A 15635-nucleotide genomic window follows, 5' to 3' on the forward strand; every position below is an offset into this window, starting at 1 on the left:
TGAGATGTGCTCTAAGTATAAAATACACACCAGAGTTTATAGATTTAGTATGAAATAATGTAAAATAGCTCATTAACTTTTAAAATTGATTTCATGCTAAAATAACATACATAAAATTAAACAAAATATACTACTAAAATTTTTCTGTTTCTTTTTACTTTCTTAATATCACTACTAGAAAATTTTAAATTACTTACACAGCTTGCATTGTATTTCTATTGAACACTGCTGCTACAGACCTACAACCTCAATTCTGACAGCAAGCAAGGACTATCGCTTGGCATTTCCCAATTGCGGCTGTCATTTAAAAGCCAAAAGAGGCTGGGTGTTATGGCTCATGCCTGTAATGCCAGTGCTTTGGGAGGCTGAGGTGGGACGATTGCTTGAGGCCAGGAATTTGAGACCAGCCAGGACAACATAGCAAAACTCCACCTTCACAAATAAATAAATATATTTAATTGTAAAAAGCAGGAACAAAAGTATTTTCTCTTTGCTACCAACTTAATTGAGAGAACAAGATAATTCTGGAGATTATAAAAATCATCAGCAGAATCACTTTGTCTTGGCACCATTTTAAAGGTGTGGTGGCTCAAGCCTGTAATCCCAGCACTTTGGGAGGCTGAGGTCGGGGAATCACCTGAGGTCGGTAGTTCAAGGCCAGCCTGGTCAACATGGTGAAACCCCGTCTCTACTAAAAACACAAAAATTAGCCGGGCATAGTGGCAGGTGCCTGTAATCCCAGCTACTCAGAGGCTGAGGCCGGAGAAACTGCTTGAACCTGAAAGGTGGAGGTTATAGTGAGCCAAGATCGCACCACTACACTCCAGCCTGGGCGACAGAGTAGACTCCATCTCAAAAAAAAAAAAAAAATTACTTCAAAAAGGCACAAACAGCACGGGAGAGAAAACCACACTTCTTAATAAAAAAGATGGGAAGTACTGCACAATAATTGAGTTTTTCTAATAAAGTATGTCTAAATCCTGATCGTAAAGTTCATCTTTAAGGTGAAATCAACATTCTCAGCACCTGGGACCTCAGAAAAAAATAAGATGTACAAAATCTGTCTTTTATTATTTAAGTACCTTCAATTACAAACAAGTGAACCATCAACACTGTAAAAAGGGAATATTACAATGTAATTCTCCTTCCCAAAACCAAAAAAATATAATAACACTCAAAAGCAAAATTAAAATGACATCAGTTTTCTAGGACTCAGTAGGCTAACTTTGGTCCACAAACATTATGAAGTGAGACAGTGCATTTTAAAATATGTTTTTTTTTAAAAAAAAACCACAATGTGTTCATTTTCCTTTTCTCTCTCTTTTTTTTTTTAAAGAGACAGAGTCTATGTTGCCCAGTCTGGCTTCGAACTCCCGGCTGCAAGTGATCCTCCCACCTTGGCCTCCCAAAATGCTGGGATTACAGGCATGAACTACTATACCCAGCCACCACAATGTTTTTTTTTTAAAGTATATTTAAAAAGTAAGTAATTCAACGACACATTTCCACGAGTGAACCATGGAGACATAACTCTATTTTATCTGATTTAAAAATATTTAGGACTCCAGGTCCTGGAGGAGGAAAAAAAAGTGTATTTCTGAATCTATGAAAATGTTTTTTAAGGGGAGAGGGGAAGGCAGCTCAGTAATGGGGACAGGTTCAGGGGATGCAAAGTCACTTCTGGAAAATTGTCAGTGAGAAAACTACATGAAAAAAGAATGTAAGGAAATGAAGACCAATGAGTGAGCCCCCAGAGTTTGTACCACAAACAGCTGATGAGACATTTTCTATGATGTCCTAACAAATTTACGATCCACAAAAGGTCATACTTGGTTGTCAATTCTTTATCCGTTTGAGCTTCATGAGTATAATCTTTAGACTATTTGCTAGGTGATACATTCCTTAGGAACCTTTTCCTTGTGCAGTTAAATGCCAAACTCAATTACGCTCTCAGTAGAGTAAGCAGAAAGGATTGTACGTATTTTGAGACACGGAGTTGATTGGCTGCCGTTTCTTGCCTTGGTGGTAAGGATAATGGGTAAAAGCTCTTTCTAAGTTTGATCCTGAAACACCGAAAACACTCTCAAAGAACCGTGTCTTCTAACATTGCCCAATAGGTTAAAAAAAAAAAAAAAAAAAAAGACTGCCAAAATTTCCATTACAGCATCCTATTTTTAGTCTTCAAAATTGGGTCTTTTAAATCGCATTCCACAGCATGATGTGTTTGACTAAGTTTACATAAGGAATAAAATAAGCATCCTAAAGTGTTAATCTAGTTAAGCTGAGAAAGGAACTGTAAGCTTTTAATTCTTCATTTTTAATCTTAAGTCTNTGCCCAATAGGTTAAAAAAAAAAAAAAAAAAAAAGACTGCCAAAATTTCCATTACAGCATCCTATTTTAGTCTTCAAAATTGGGTCTTTTAAATCGCATTCCACAGCATGATGTGTTTGACTAAGTTTACATAAGGAATAAAATAAGCATCCTAAAGTGTTAATCTAGTTAAGCTGAGAAAGGAACTGTAAGCTTTTAATTCTTCATTTTTAATCTTAAGTCTTTCAAACACACAAACTGAAAAAATTAAGGAAAATATTGGCCCAGAGAGAGGAAAGGAAAGGAGACACCAGGCGGTTCTTGACAACCAAAGTGGTGGTGATGGGGGGACCAGGTGTGGGGAGGGAATGAAAACCATCCACCAGGGTGGGGAGAGCGGGCTGTGGGCCACGGAACAGAAAGGAATGGAGACCGTGGAAGCCGCAGGCTCTTCCAGGAGCCCGGCGAGGAACGACTTCTGGCGCTAGTCCCCCAGGGAGAGAGAAATTGGCGCGACGCGCACCAATAGGAGACCCATAGGAGACCCACAGTAGCTGAGAAAGGAGAGGAAAACAGGCGACCTGAGAGGCGGAGGAGGTGAGGGGACCGGGCTATACCTCACCGGGAAGGCAGAGGCAGCGCGGCTGGAGGAGGACAGCGCAGGGGGAGGAGCGAGGGGCTTCCGAAAGGCTCTCCATCCCGTCCAGGAGCCGTCGGATCCCCCTGCATCCCGCTCCTCCTCTCCTCACCTGGGAATCGGAGGCGCAAGGAGGGCTACCGCTGGGCGCCGAGTCTGTTTCCAGCCCCACTCGGCGACATGGCGGCCGACGTGCTGTCACGGAGCTTGCTCGGGTCTCCCGTGGCTCCGGTGGAGGAGACACCTCTCGCCTTTCCGCCCCGCCTCCCTCTGCGCACCCCTCGCGGCTGGCCGGCTGGAGGCTGGCAGCCCGCGACCGCGGAGCATAGAGCACTGGCGGCTAGAGAGGAAGCGCAGAGCGCGGACAACCATAGAGTGCGAGTCCGGACACCAACCGGATGGTCTGTCGCTCTCCTCAATGGTCCACTTACAATCCTTGGGCTGCTGAGCCGAGGCGGAAGCGGAAGTGAGGGAGAAAAGCACGAAGGCTGCGCTGTTCGCATGCGCAGGCTGTAGTGTTTACTTCCGCTTGACCTGGCCCGGACGCCAGAAAATATTCCACGTGGGATACCCTGCGTGGGGTTCACTGAAGTAGCGACACTGGGTAGTCCTTGGAGCGGGCCTGAGAGACAAGGACATGTGGATCCCAGTAGCCAGGCTTCCTCCGCGGCTGAGGCTCTCTGCCTCGGCGGCCGCTGGTCGCTTTTGCATTTTAGGGTCTGGAGCGGCGACGCGAAAGCACTTGCCAGCGAGGAACCGCAGTGGCCTGTCTGACTGCTCTCCGCAGCTGTTGCCCGAACCGGATTTCAGGAATCCGCCAAAGAAGGCGTCTAGGTCCAGCTTAGACTTTAAGCGTTACGTAACCGATCGGAGATTGGCTGAGACCCTGGCGCAAATCGTATGCGGAAAACCAAATAGACCTCCACACTTACTGCTGGAGTGCAATCCAGGTGAGTCCTGCTGGATTGCATTTTCTTGGATGTGCATCATTTATTCAAACGTATTGACCCTCGTCGGGGTGCTATTTAAGTAAGGTGCTAGGTTTTTTTGTTGTTTTGTTTTGAGGTGGAGTCTCGCTCTGTCGCCAGGCTGGAGTGCAATGGGGCGATCCCGGCTCACTGCAACTTCTGCGTCCCTGGTTCAGGCGATTCTCCTGCCTCAGCTTCCCGAGTAGCAAGAAGTACAGGCGCCCGCCACCACGCGCAGCTAATTTTCTTATTTTTATTAGAGACGTGGTTTCGCCATGTTGGCCAGGATGGTCTCGATCTCTTGACCTCGTGATCCGCCCGCCTAGGCCTCCCAAAGTGCTGGGATTAGGGGCATGAGCCACCGCGCCCGGCCAGATACGGGTCTTTTTTTGAAGCTCCTTAGTTGGAGAGATTGCCCACAACGTAAGCGTAAAGTCTGTATCATTAATGACACCACAACATATTTCTGTAGCAGTTTGCACTTTACACAATGTTTGATAAAACATGCTCTTAGATTTTATCATCTCTCCAAAAGAGTTGCAAACCTCTGCCAGCTGAAAAAATGATGTTATCTTATTCTTCCGTGCATTCCCTATAGACCGTAGCAGAATGCTAAGAACACAAGATTTATAGGCTTTTTGAATAATAATATTTTAAAGCACCATTTCATATCACAGGGAGTCAGTTCTGTTTAGGCTTGACAATCTCTTTGATGGTTAAAGGATCCGTGTAGTCCATGAGTAAGTGAGAGGCTAGAGGCAATCTATTTTATTGTGGTATGTTTCTTCTTTTTTTTTTTTTTTTTTTTTTAAACGGGGGCCTGCTTTCCCACCCAGGCTGGGGGGGGGGGGCCGGAACTCCGCTCCCCGCAAGCTCCGCCTCCCGGGTTTACGCCATTCTCCTGCCTCAGCCTCCCGAGTAGCTGGGACTACAGGCGCCCGCCTCGTCGCCCGGCTAGTTTTTTGTGTTTTTAGTAGAGACAGGGTTTCACCGTATTAGCCAGGATGGTCTCGATCTCCTGACCTCGTGATCCGCCCGTCTCAGCCTCCCAAAGTGCTGGGATTACAGGCTTGAGCCACCGCGCCCGGCCGGTATGTTTCTTCTAAGAGGTAGTGAATCATAGTGATGAAGTGTGCAAGTTTTGTCCGGGTGCGGTGGCTCATGCCTGTAATCCAGCACTTCCAGAGGCCGAGGCGAGTGGATCCCTTGAGGTCAGGAGTTCCAGGCCAGCCTGGCCAACATGGTGAAAGCCCGTCTCTGCTTAAAATACAAAATTAGCCCGGCGTGGTGGCAGGCACCTGTAATCTCAGCTACTGGGGAGGCTGAGACAAGAGAATCGCTTGGACCCAGGAGGCAGAGGTTGCAGTGAGCTGAGATAGTCCCACTGCACTCCAGCCTGAGGACAGAGTGAGACTTCCTCTCAAAAAAAAAAAAAAAAACTTTTGCAGTCACTGACAAGGATGTTGAAGCCAAGCTGCAGCGCTTTTGATGCTGGAGTCAAATAACTATATATAATCTCCTGTTTCCTGAAATGTAAAAAGGAGAGTGACATCTACTTGGAGGATGCTGTCAGATTTAAAAGCAGATAATAACATGTGGAACATCTAAAGTTGGGTATTGAAAGAGATTATGTTGTTTCTTGTGCAAATAAACTTTTCATTCTGTTAATACGCCAGGTCCTGGAATCCTGACTGAAGCATTACTTGAAGCTGGTGCCAAAGTGGTTGCCCTCGAAAGTGACAAAACTTTTATTCCACATTTGGAGGTATATTTTTAGTTTCTAAACGTATGTTATTGTTTGGTCAACTACTCGTAAGTGATTTAAGGAAATAGAATTAAGCACACAGGTTTTTAAGTAGAATATCTTTTAGGGAGCCATCTCTGAAATATCTTGTTTATTCCCAATGACTAGAACACTGTTAATATTCAGTGCTGTTGAATGGCTGAAACATGAGGAGTTCTGAGACTTGTTTGCTAGTTATAGGTCAGCTACAGCCTAGTTGGCTGACTTTGAACAAAGTGTATAACTGGCATCCCTCGGCTCGTTTCCCCATTTCTACTGAGCTGCGCTGTGCTCCTTTCTTCTGTGAGCTTGGAATCTAATTGGAGTAAGTGCTAATGTTGGGTTCATGGGTCTATGTGTAGAGGACTACGTGCTCGTTTTGTTCCCCATAAGTCCTGCTCTTGCCAACGAAGCAGGGCGTTCCCGATAGGAGCCAGCTGCTAACAGCAGACCGTGGGGGCTTGTTTATGTGTAAACATCTTGATAATCCAGAAAGTCGGGGAAAGGTCAGAAAAACAACAGTGCGTCTTGTGACTTGGTAACATTCCACAAACGACTGTATAAAATAAAGCCTGTATAAAATAAAGCGGAGCGTGTCCTTCGGGGTGGCCGCCGTGTTTGTCTCGTCTTGTCTAGTGTGTTCATTCCTTTGTTTAGCAAACAGGGGGACCCCAACACTATGTAACCTCTAGATTTAGGGTTTCAAAGGAAAGAAAGGTTGGCATACAAATCAAGTATCTTTTATCTGAAATGCTTGGGAACACAAGTGTTTTGGATTTCAAATTTTTTCATATTTTGCAATATTTGCATATACCTAATGAGATATCTCAGGGATGGGACCCGAGTCTAAAAATTCCTTTTTTGTTTCATATACATCTTATTCGTAAGGCCTAAAGGCAATTCTGTATAATATTTTCAATAATTTTGTGCATTAAACAAAATTTGTATACATTGGGCCATCAGAAAGCAAAGGTGTCACTCTATCAGCCACCCATGTGAACAATCTGGTTAACATTGTCATCATCCCTAACCTTTTTTTTTTTTTTTTTTTTTAAGATAGAGTTTCCCTCTTGTCACCCAGGGCTGGAGTGCAATGGTGCAATCTCGGCGCTCACTGCAACCACTGCCTCCCAGGTTTAAGCGATTCTCCTGCCTCAGCCTCCCAAGTAGCTAGGATTACAGGCGCCTGCCACTATGCCCAGCTGATTTTTGTATTTTTAGTAGAGACGGGGTTTCACCATGTTGGCCAGGCTGGTCTTGAACTCCTGACCTCAGATGATCCGCCCGCCTCAGCCTCCCAAAGTGCTGGGGTTACAGGCGTGAGCCACCATGACTAGCCCCTTACTCTGAATTTATATGCTCCTGATAAGTCATCATTTTCTTACACTTATTCACACACAAGTGCTTAACAGTAGAAAATATGACATACCATTAGTACAGTAAAAAAAAAAAAAAATGTGTTCAAAGAAACTAGGCAGCACAGCAGCAGCATCAGAATACCTGCGTCAGCTGTTAAACAGTGGAAACACCCAGTGGCAGGCTTTCAGTCTCCTTCTGGGATGCTGTGTTTTGATGAAAAGGTTACTGTACACCACATTTTTTTTCTTAGGCGAGAAGAAATATCAGAAGCAGCTGAGGGACCAAGAAGTGGGTCCATTAAGGATAAGGAGACATTCTGCTGGCTGGCTTTTAATGGGTCTGGCGCGGTGGCTCACGCCTGTAATCCCAGCACTTTGGGAGGCAGAGGCGGGTGGATTACTAGGTTAAGAGATCGAGACCATCCTGGCCAACATGGTGAAACCCCATCTCTACTAAAAATACAAAAATTAGCTGGGCATGGTGGCGCATGCCTGTCATCCCAGCTACTCGGGAGGCTGAGGCAGGAGAATCGCTTGAACCCGGGACTCAGAGGTTGCAGTGAGCTGAGATCATACCACCGCACTCCAGCCTGGGCGACTGAGCTACACGCTTTGTCTCAAAAAAAAAGTTCCCTATAGAGGCATCCGCCTTCTTAACAGTGGTTTTTGTCTTAGATAACTCCCTTCGATTTTTATGAACTGACCTCACCTTCGTGTTGTACACCTGCATTTTCACTGCAAGCCTGTCACAGAAGGTCGAGTGTGGAGTTTTCCACTTTTGGCATCATGTTGGCACTCAAAAAGTTTCACGTTTTGGAGTATTTCAGAATTTGTGGATTAGGGATGCTCAGCATGTAGTCAGATAGAGTTGCAGAGAGTGAAGGCATCTTCCAAATAGATTTTCAGTGATTGTGCTTCTTAAAAGCAAACACATTTACATAACAATGAAGAAGTGGAAATACTTTGCATCTTTAGCCAGCCTCTTATTCTCATTCTCCTTCCCTCTTTTATAATCTTCAGCTTCAATTTAGGAAACTTAACACTTCTCCATGCCGACTTTGCGAAACCATGCAGAATGCCTGTATCCAAAATTGCATGACAACAAAAAATTGTGAAAATGTCTGTCAGATCCAGTTGTTTAATTCTTTTAAAACTATGAGTATTATTGTTTTTGTTTTTGTTTTGAGACACGGAGTCTCGCTCTGTCGCCCAGGCTGGAGTGCAGTGGCCGGATCTCAGCTCACTGCAAGCTCCGCCTCCTGGGTTTACGCCATTCTCCGGCCTCAGCCTCCCAAGTAGCTGGGACTACAGGCGCCGCCACCTCGCCCGGCTAGTTTTTTGTATTTTTTAGTAGAGACGGGGTTTCGCCGGGTTAGCCAGGATGGTCTCGATCTCCTGACCTCGTGATTCGCCCGTCTCGGCCTCCCAAAGTGCTGGGATGACAGGCTTGAGCCACCGCACCCGGCCTGAGTATTACTGTTATTCTACAACTTACTGTTTTGAAAAGAGTTCAAGGTTTTAGCTACGTTATTTAATTGATTTAAATCTGAAGGAGTTCCAAAAATGTGAAGAAAAAAGGAACACATAATTGTCCGAAGATTTAACGTCCTGAAATGTGATTCAGTAAACATAGTCATCTGTAGTTTCAACTTGGAAATTAAAAACAAGAAGATAACTTTTATCCTGTTTTGAGAAAAAAAAAAAAAGCCTGTATTTAAAGGTTAATCTACATGTTCACAAAGTAATTAAGATTGTATTAAAATGTCTGTTTTTATTTATAGTTTGTTATTCTGTAACACAGTAGTTGCTTTTTTCTGTCAGATCTTCAAGGCTGAGCAACCGATGCTCATGCCTGTAATCCCAGCATTTTGGGAGGCTGAGGCGGACAGACCAGCCTGGCCAATGTGGTGATACCCTACATCTACTAAAAATACAAAAAATTAGCTGGGCGTGGTGGTTCATGCCTGTAATCCTAGTTACTTGGGAGGCTGAGGCAGGAGAATCACTTGAACCCGGAAAGTGGAGGTTGCAGTGAGCTGAGATCGTGCCATTGCACTCCAGTCTGGGCTACAAGAACAAAACTCAGTCTCCAAAGAAAAAAACACCTTCAAGACGAGAGTTTAATTTTAAAACAATTGTTTTACTGAAAAAAGGAAGGTTTGGGACTAGAGAATTTTTGAAACAATGATCGTGGTAGGAATATCAATAACAAAATGTTTCTGAAGCTATAAATGTAGGCTCAGAATACAAACATCATTGACTAAATCCAGTCTTTGATTAGAACTAGTTTTTTCTCTTTTAAGGCGCTTATTTTCTACTAGCACTAACTTGTACTCAACCCTTAGTACATATTCTCTCGCTTTTTAGTAACCATTGTTATGGTAAATTGAAAAGCCATTCAAATAAAATTTTGTGGAAGGAATCTGTTTGCCAGAATGAAGAGAGCAGTAACAATAGGTAAACAGAACTCTTGTGGCTCTAAGTCGGGCTTAAAGTCGTGCTCTTAGCGGGTAGAATAATGCTTCTGGCCACCTAAAGTTTGTTCCTGAAAACTGAAAGGAGTTTCAGTGGTGATAGCTGGGATTACAGGCACCCGCCGCCACGACCGACTAATTTTTTGTATTTTTAGTAGAGACGCGGTTTCACCATGTTGGCCAGACTGGTCTGCAACTCCTGACCTCAGGTGATCGCCCGCCTCAGCCTCCAAAGTGCTGGGATTACAGGCTTGACACACTGTGCCTGCTAAATGAGACAAACTTAATGGGACGTACCTAACTTAATAACTAGTAGAAACTCAAGGGTTCCTTGCTTTTTCTGTTATTTTCCCGTCCTGTTTTTGAAACCTAGTGCAATCCAGTTGAATTTTCAAATGTGATCTCTCTGTTGTATGAATCGAATTATTTATCCTGCAGCTTTGATTGTTATCATGTTTGAATTGTTGAGTGTTAGCTGACAGGTGCTAAAGCAAGAATGTATGGTGCCCTCTCAGAACATACAAGTGTGTTGAAGCCATAAAGTGTTCATCGTTTATACATTTTCTTTCTCTTTTTTGAGACAGGGTCTCACTCCCATCGCCCAGACTGGAGTGCAGTGCTGCAATCACGGCTCACTACAGTCTCAACTTCCCTGGCTCAGGTGATTCTCCCACCTCAGCCTCCAAGCAACTGGGATTACAGGCACACGCCCCAACAACTGGCTAATTTTTGTATTTTTAGTAGAGACAGGGTTTCGACATGTTGCCCAGGCTGGTCTCAAACTCTCGGGACTACAAGCATGAGCCACCACACCTGTGCTGTTTAGCTTTCCTTAATTACAAAGATTAAACTGCCTTTTTGATAACTTGTAAGGCTATGTTAATACTGTATCAGGGGTGTCCAAGCTTTTGGTTTCCCTCGGCCACATTAGAACATCGACTGTCCGGGCCATACATAAAATACAGTAATAAGAACGATAGCTGATGAGCTTTTTTAAAAAAAAAAGGTCCATGCATTCATCTCATAATGTTTTAAGAAAGATGACGAATTTGTGTTGGGCGCATTCAAAGCCATCATGGGCTGTACGCGGCCCGCAGGCTGCAGGTTGGACAGCCTTGCTGTGCGTGTCGACTGATAATCGTATGCATTGGATGGGTACTCCTTCTTTTAGCTTCCCTGACACCACCCTCTTCTGGGTTTCCTCCTTACTCGTATTCTCAGTGTCTTGTCATTAGACTTTGGACATAGTCTACCTTCAGGGCTGGTCCTCTGTTTCTCCCTAGTGTAGACCCCTGACTTAAATTACCTTCAACAAGCCAAATTCCCACACATTTATATCGTCAGCCTGGACCACTCCACTGACACCTTATTCAGGTCTGCAGCTTCCTACCTGACACCACTACCTGGATCACATAGTAGGCATCTTGAAATTATTGGGACCAAATATATATGATTTCCACCCCTAGTCTTTCCTTTCCTCTAGTCTTTTTAAAACTTCCCCTTGAAAGGGATTGTTAAAATTTACTAGATTTTTTAAAATTTTTTTATTTTATTTGTTTATTTACTTTGGAGATGGAGTCTCACTCTGTAACCCTGGCTAGAGTGCAGTGGCACAATCTCAGCTCACTGCAACCTCTGCCTCCTGGGTTCAAGCGATTTCTCCCACTTCAGCCTCCCCAATAGCTGGAATTACAGGAGCGTGCCACCACCCCGGCTTACTTTTGTATTTTTAGTAGAGACAGGGTTTCACCATGTTGGTCATGCTCATCTCAAACTCCTGACCTTGGGTGATCCGCCCTCTTTGGCCTCCCGAAGTGCTGGGATTACAGGTGTGAGCCACCGCACCTGGCCAAAATTTACCAGATTTTGAGCTGGACATGGTATCACACGCCTGTAATCCCAGACACTTAGGAGGCTGAGACAGGAGAATCACTTAAGGCCAGGAGTTTGAGACCAGCCTGGGGACATAGTGAGTCTCATCTCAATAAAAAATAAGAAGAAAAAATATTTCACTAGATTTAGAAATAGAATAATATTCATAGGTTGAATGCAAATGCTTAAGAAAAACTAGGTGTTTGAATTAATAACTTTAAGTTACATCATTTTCAACCTTAATATTCATAGAATTTTCTGTGCACAGAAACATCAATGTATGCATTAAAAACATAATGCCTTTTTTTTTTTGTAACTTCAATTTAAGTTTATGGAGTCTATAACCGATTCTTGCCCTAACTACGAAGGTCCCTAGTGCTACTGCAAGGTGAGCAAATCAGAACAGTGAGAAGACCGAAGTATATTAGACCTTTTCTAGCAAACAAGGTGTGTAGTTGCTTCTCTCTTTAGAAAAAGTAAATGAATGTTACGGAGATGAGCTAAGTTCATTTGTTTGGTGGATAGCTGACTAGATTCCCTTAGAAGAAAGATATTCTCTTGAATCCATCTGCCTTTCACTCATATTTTGATTGTTTTTCTTTACTGTGAGACATCTTTCATTTTTTCTTCCCATGACCAAAGCAGATGGCTCACAGTTCTCTATATGAGGCCAACCATGCTGTCAGAATCTTTGCCCAGTGCTTCAGGTAGCCACTACTAAGCAGTCAGAGAGTGGCATGAAAAGCTTTTGAATAGCTGAAGCCATTATGATAAAGAAAGTAAGTGGGGCCAGGTGGCTCACACCTGTAATCCCAGCACTTTGGGAGGTCAAGCTGGGCAGATCTCTTGAGCTCAGGAGTTTGAGACCAACCTGGGCAACATGGCGAAACCCTGTTGCTACAAAAAATCCAAAAATTGGTGGGGCGTGATGGTATACACCTGTAGTCCTAGCTACCTGTGGGACTGAGGTGGAAGGATCACTTAAGCCCAGGAGATCAAGGCTGCAGTCAGCTGAGATTGTGCCACTGCACTCCTGCCTGGTTGACAGCTTGTCTCAAAAAAAAAAAAAGTGATGGATAAATAAAAATTTATGATAGGTTATTTCTGTTTGGGGGGCTTTTTCTTGGTAATATTATTGTACTTTTGCCACTTTTCAGGTATTAATTGATTTTACTTCCTCTGTTAAATTTTGGGTGTGTTAGTAATATTTTCTTTACATCTTCATGGAGGTAGAAATATTTTTTGCAAAAAGGTAATTCAGCTGGATGTGGTGGCTGTAATCCCAGCACTTTGGGGGGCCAAGGCAGGCATGTCATGAGGTCAAGAGATTGAGACCATCCTGGCCAACATGGTGAAACCTGTCTCTACTAAAAATACAAAAAATTGGCTGGGTGTGGTGGTGTGCACCTGTAGTCCCAGCTACTCAGGAGGCTGGCGCAGGATCACTTGAACCCGGGAGGCAGAGGTTGCAGAGAGCCAAGATGGTGCCACAGCACTCCAACCTGGCAACAGAGCGAGACTCTGTCTCTCAAAAAAAAAAAAAAGAAAAGGTAATTGAATTATTTTTATCTTTACATTTTATTGTTGGTTTTTTGAAGTAGAGTTTTTTGAGTTGTTGCAAAGTATACTTAATGCTCAAATTTTTTAACATGTTATCTTTGTCTCTCTTTAGTCCTTAGGGAAAAAACTGGATGGAAAACTACGAGTGATTCACTGTGACTTCTTTAGAATAGATCCTAGAAGTGGTGGAGCAATAAAGCCACCCGCTATGTCTTCTGAAGAGCTCTTCAAGAATTTGGGAATAGAAGAGGTTCCTTGGACAGCAGGTCATTTTTGGAATTTACTAAAGCAATATCTGGAATTTGCCATGTTTCTGTAGCAGTATAGCTGATTTGTTGATGAAATTTGTGTTTTATTTATTTATTTTCTGAGATGGAGTCTCGCTCTGTCACCCAGGCTGGAGTGCATTGGTGCGATCCTGGTTCACTGACCCTCTGCCTCCAGGTTCATGCGATTCTCCTGCCTCAGCCTCCCGAGTAGCTGGGATTACAAGTGTGTGTCACTACACCTTGTTACCTTTTGTATTTTTGGTAGAGATGGGGTTTCACCATGTTGGCCAGGCTGGTCACTCCTGCCCTCAAGTGATCTCCCCGTCTCGACCTCCCGAAGTGCTGGGATTACAGGTGTGAGCCACTGTGCCTGGCCAAATGTGTGTATAATTTATATTGTATTAATACAATTTATGAGCAGATGCTCTAACTCTGAATATGACATTTACCTCACCTGGACACAGACAACCAGTTTATTTCCCCAAAAGTCAAGTTCCATGCCAAGGAAAGATATTGAGGCTTAGTTTTAATTGAAATAAACTTGAAATTGATATAGTTTGTTAACTTAGTTTGTCTCAATAAAATATGGGCATAGGACAAAATGCTGAGAACTTTATTCAGATCTTTTTGCTTATATTCCTAACAGGCATCCCTTTAAAAGTATTTGGAATGTTTCCAAGTAGAGGTGAAAAAAGGGCACTTTGGAAACTCGCATATGACTTGTATTCCTGTACTTCTATCTATAAATTTGGACGAATAGAAATAAATATGTTTATTGGTGAAAAAGAATTCCAGGTATGTTATTAACAAACACCTATTTTTTCTTTTGAAAGAGTTCTGTGATTTTTCTCTGAGTACTCTTAATCTGTGCAATTTTAATGGAGGGATCATGACATTTGAGGGTCTTAAGATTGTTTTCGAATTCTGCAGAGTAGTCTTTAGACTTAGGTTGCGTTTTCAGCGTCCAGTTGAGTGGTTTTAAGTGCATTCCCATTGTACAACCATTACCATCATCCATCTCCAAAACTTCTCATCATCCCATACCAAAACTCTGTACTCATGAAACACAAACTGTCTGCTTCCCTCTTCCTGTACCCACTAGTTATCATTATTCTACTTTCTGTCTCTATGAATTTGACTATTCTCTTTATCTCATGTAAGTTTACAATATTTCTTTGTGTCTGGCATATTTCACTTAGCATAATGTTCTCAAGGTTCATCCATGTTATAGCATGTGTCAGAATTTCATTCCTCTTTAAGGCTGAATAATATTCCATTCTGGCCTGGCACGGTGTCTCACTCCTGTAATCCCAGCACTTTGGAGGCCGAGGCATGTTGATCACTTGAGGTCAGGAGTTCGAGACCAGCTTGGCCAACATGGCAAAACCCCGTCTCTACTAAAAATACAAAAATTAGCCAGGCGTGGTGGTGCATGCTTGTAATCCCAGCTACTTGGGAGGCTAAAGCAAGAGAATTGCTTGAACCTGGGAGGACGAGGTTGCAATAAGCCGAGATCATGCCGCTGCACTCCAGCCTGGGCAACAGAGCAAGACTTTGTCTCAAAAAAAAAAAAAATCCATTGTATGTGTATACCACAGTTTGTGTGTTCGTGTATCAATGACATTTAGTTGCTTTTACCTTTTGGCTGTTGGGAATAATGCTGCAGTGAACACGAGTTTACAAATATCTCTTCAAGTCCTTTGAGTGTACAGCTAGAAATAGAATTGCTGGATCTTATAGTAATTCTATTTTTAGTTTTTTATGGTTTTTTTTTTTTTTTTTTTTTTTGAGATGGGGTCTTGCCCTGTTGCCCAGGCTGGAGTGCAGTGACATGATCACAGCTCTCTGCAGCCTGGACCTTCTGGGTTCAAGCGATCTTCCCACCTCAGCCCCTGAGCTGTGACTGTAGCCACACACCACCAGGCCTGGCTTTTTGTAGCAATAGGGTCTTGCCATGTTGCTCAGGCTGGCCTCCAACTCTGGGACTCAAGCAGTCCTCCTGCCTCAGCCTTCCAAAGTGTTGGGACTACAGGTATGAGCTACTGTGCCCAGTCTGTTTTTAGTTTTTTGAGGAACCACCGTACTGTTTGTTATCCATCGTGGATGCACCATTTGACATTGCTACCAGTAGTGTGCAAGAGTTCCGATTTCTCCACAGCATTACTGAGAGTCGTTTTCTGGGACCTTGGTAGTACCTCTCCTAATGGTGTGAAGTAGTATTTCATTGTGCTTTTGATTTGCATTTTCCTAATGATTAGTCATGTTGAATATATTTTTATGTACTTACTGACTGTTTGTATATCTTTTAAGAAATGTCTGGCCGGGCGCGGTGGCTCAAGCCTGTAATCCCAGCACTTTGGGAGGCCGAGACGGGCGGATCACGAGGTCAGGAGATCGAGACCC

At 43.4% G+C, this 15635-nt stretch overlaps 2 protein-coding genes across 7 annotated transcripts in view; one reads left to right on the forward strand and one right to left on the reverse strand.

Moving 5' to 3' along the window:
* Nucleotides 1–3394, reverse strand: part of CNST (consortin, connexin sorting protein) — a 122003-nt gene extending 118609 nt beyond the window's left edge. The window contains exon 1 of one of the 6 annotated variants that reach the window (XM_017876213.1): nucleotides 3061–3150. The gene's annotated coding sequence lies outside the window, so the exon portion shown is untranslated. Of the gene's footprint in view, nucleotides 1–2933 lie in introns of all 6 variants that reach the window. The other 5 variants (XM_017876365.1, XM_017876280.1, XM_017876148.1 and 2 more) reach the window with 5 other exon arrangements.
* Nucleotides 3395–3404: 10 nt separating this feature from the next.
* Nucleotides 3405–15635, forward strand: part of TFB2M (transcription factor B2, mitochondrial) — a 29813-nt gene continuing 17582 nt past the window's right edge. The window contains exons 1-4 of the mRNA XM_017876599.1: nucleotides 3405–3898; nucleotides 5593–5681; nucleotides 13076–13229; nucleotides 13879–14027. Of these exons, the coding sequence (XP_017732088.1) occupies nucleotides 3586–3898; nucleotides 5593–5681; nucleotides 13076–13229; nucleotides 13879–14027 (705 nt within the window). The 5' untranslated portion in view covers nucleotides 3405–3585. The remainder of the gene's footprint in view (nucleotides 3899–5592; nucleotides 5682–13075; nucleotides 13230–13878; nucleotides 14028–15635) is intronic.

The sequence above is a fragment of the Rhinopithecus bieti genome, unplaced genomic scaffold (assembly GCF_001698545.2).
Source record: "Rhinopithecus bieti isolate Rb0 unplaced genomic scaffold, ASM169854v2 scaffold_187, whole genome shotgun sequence".
Lineage (NCBI taxonomy): Eukaryota > Metazoa > Chordata > Mammalia > Primates > Cercopithecidae > Rhinopithecus > Rhinopithecus bieti.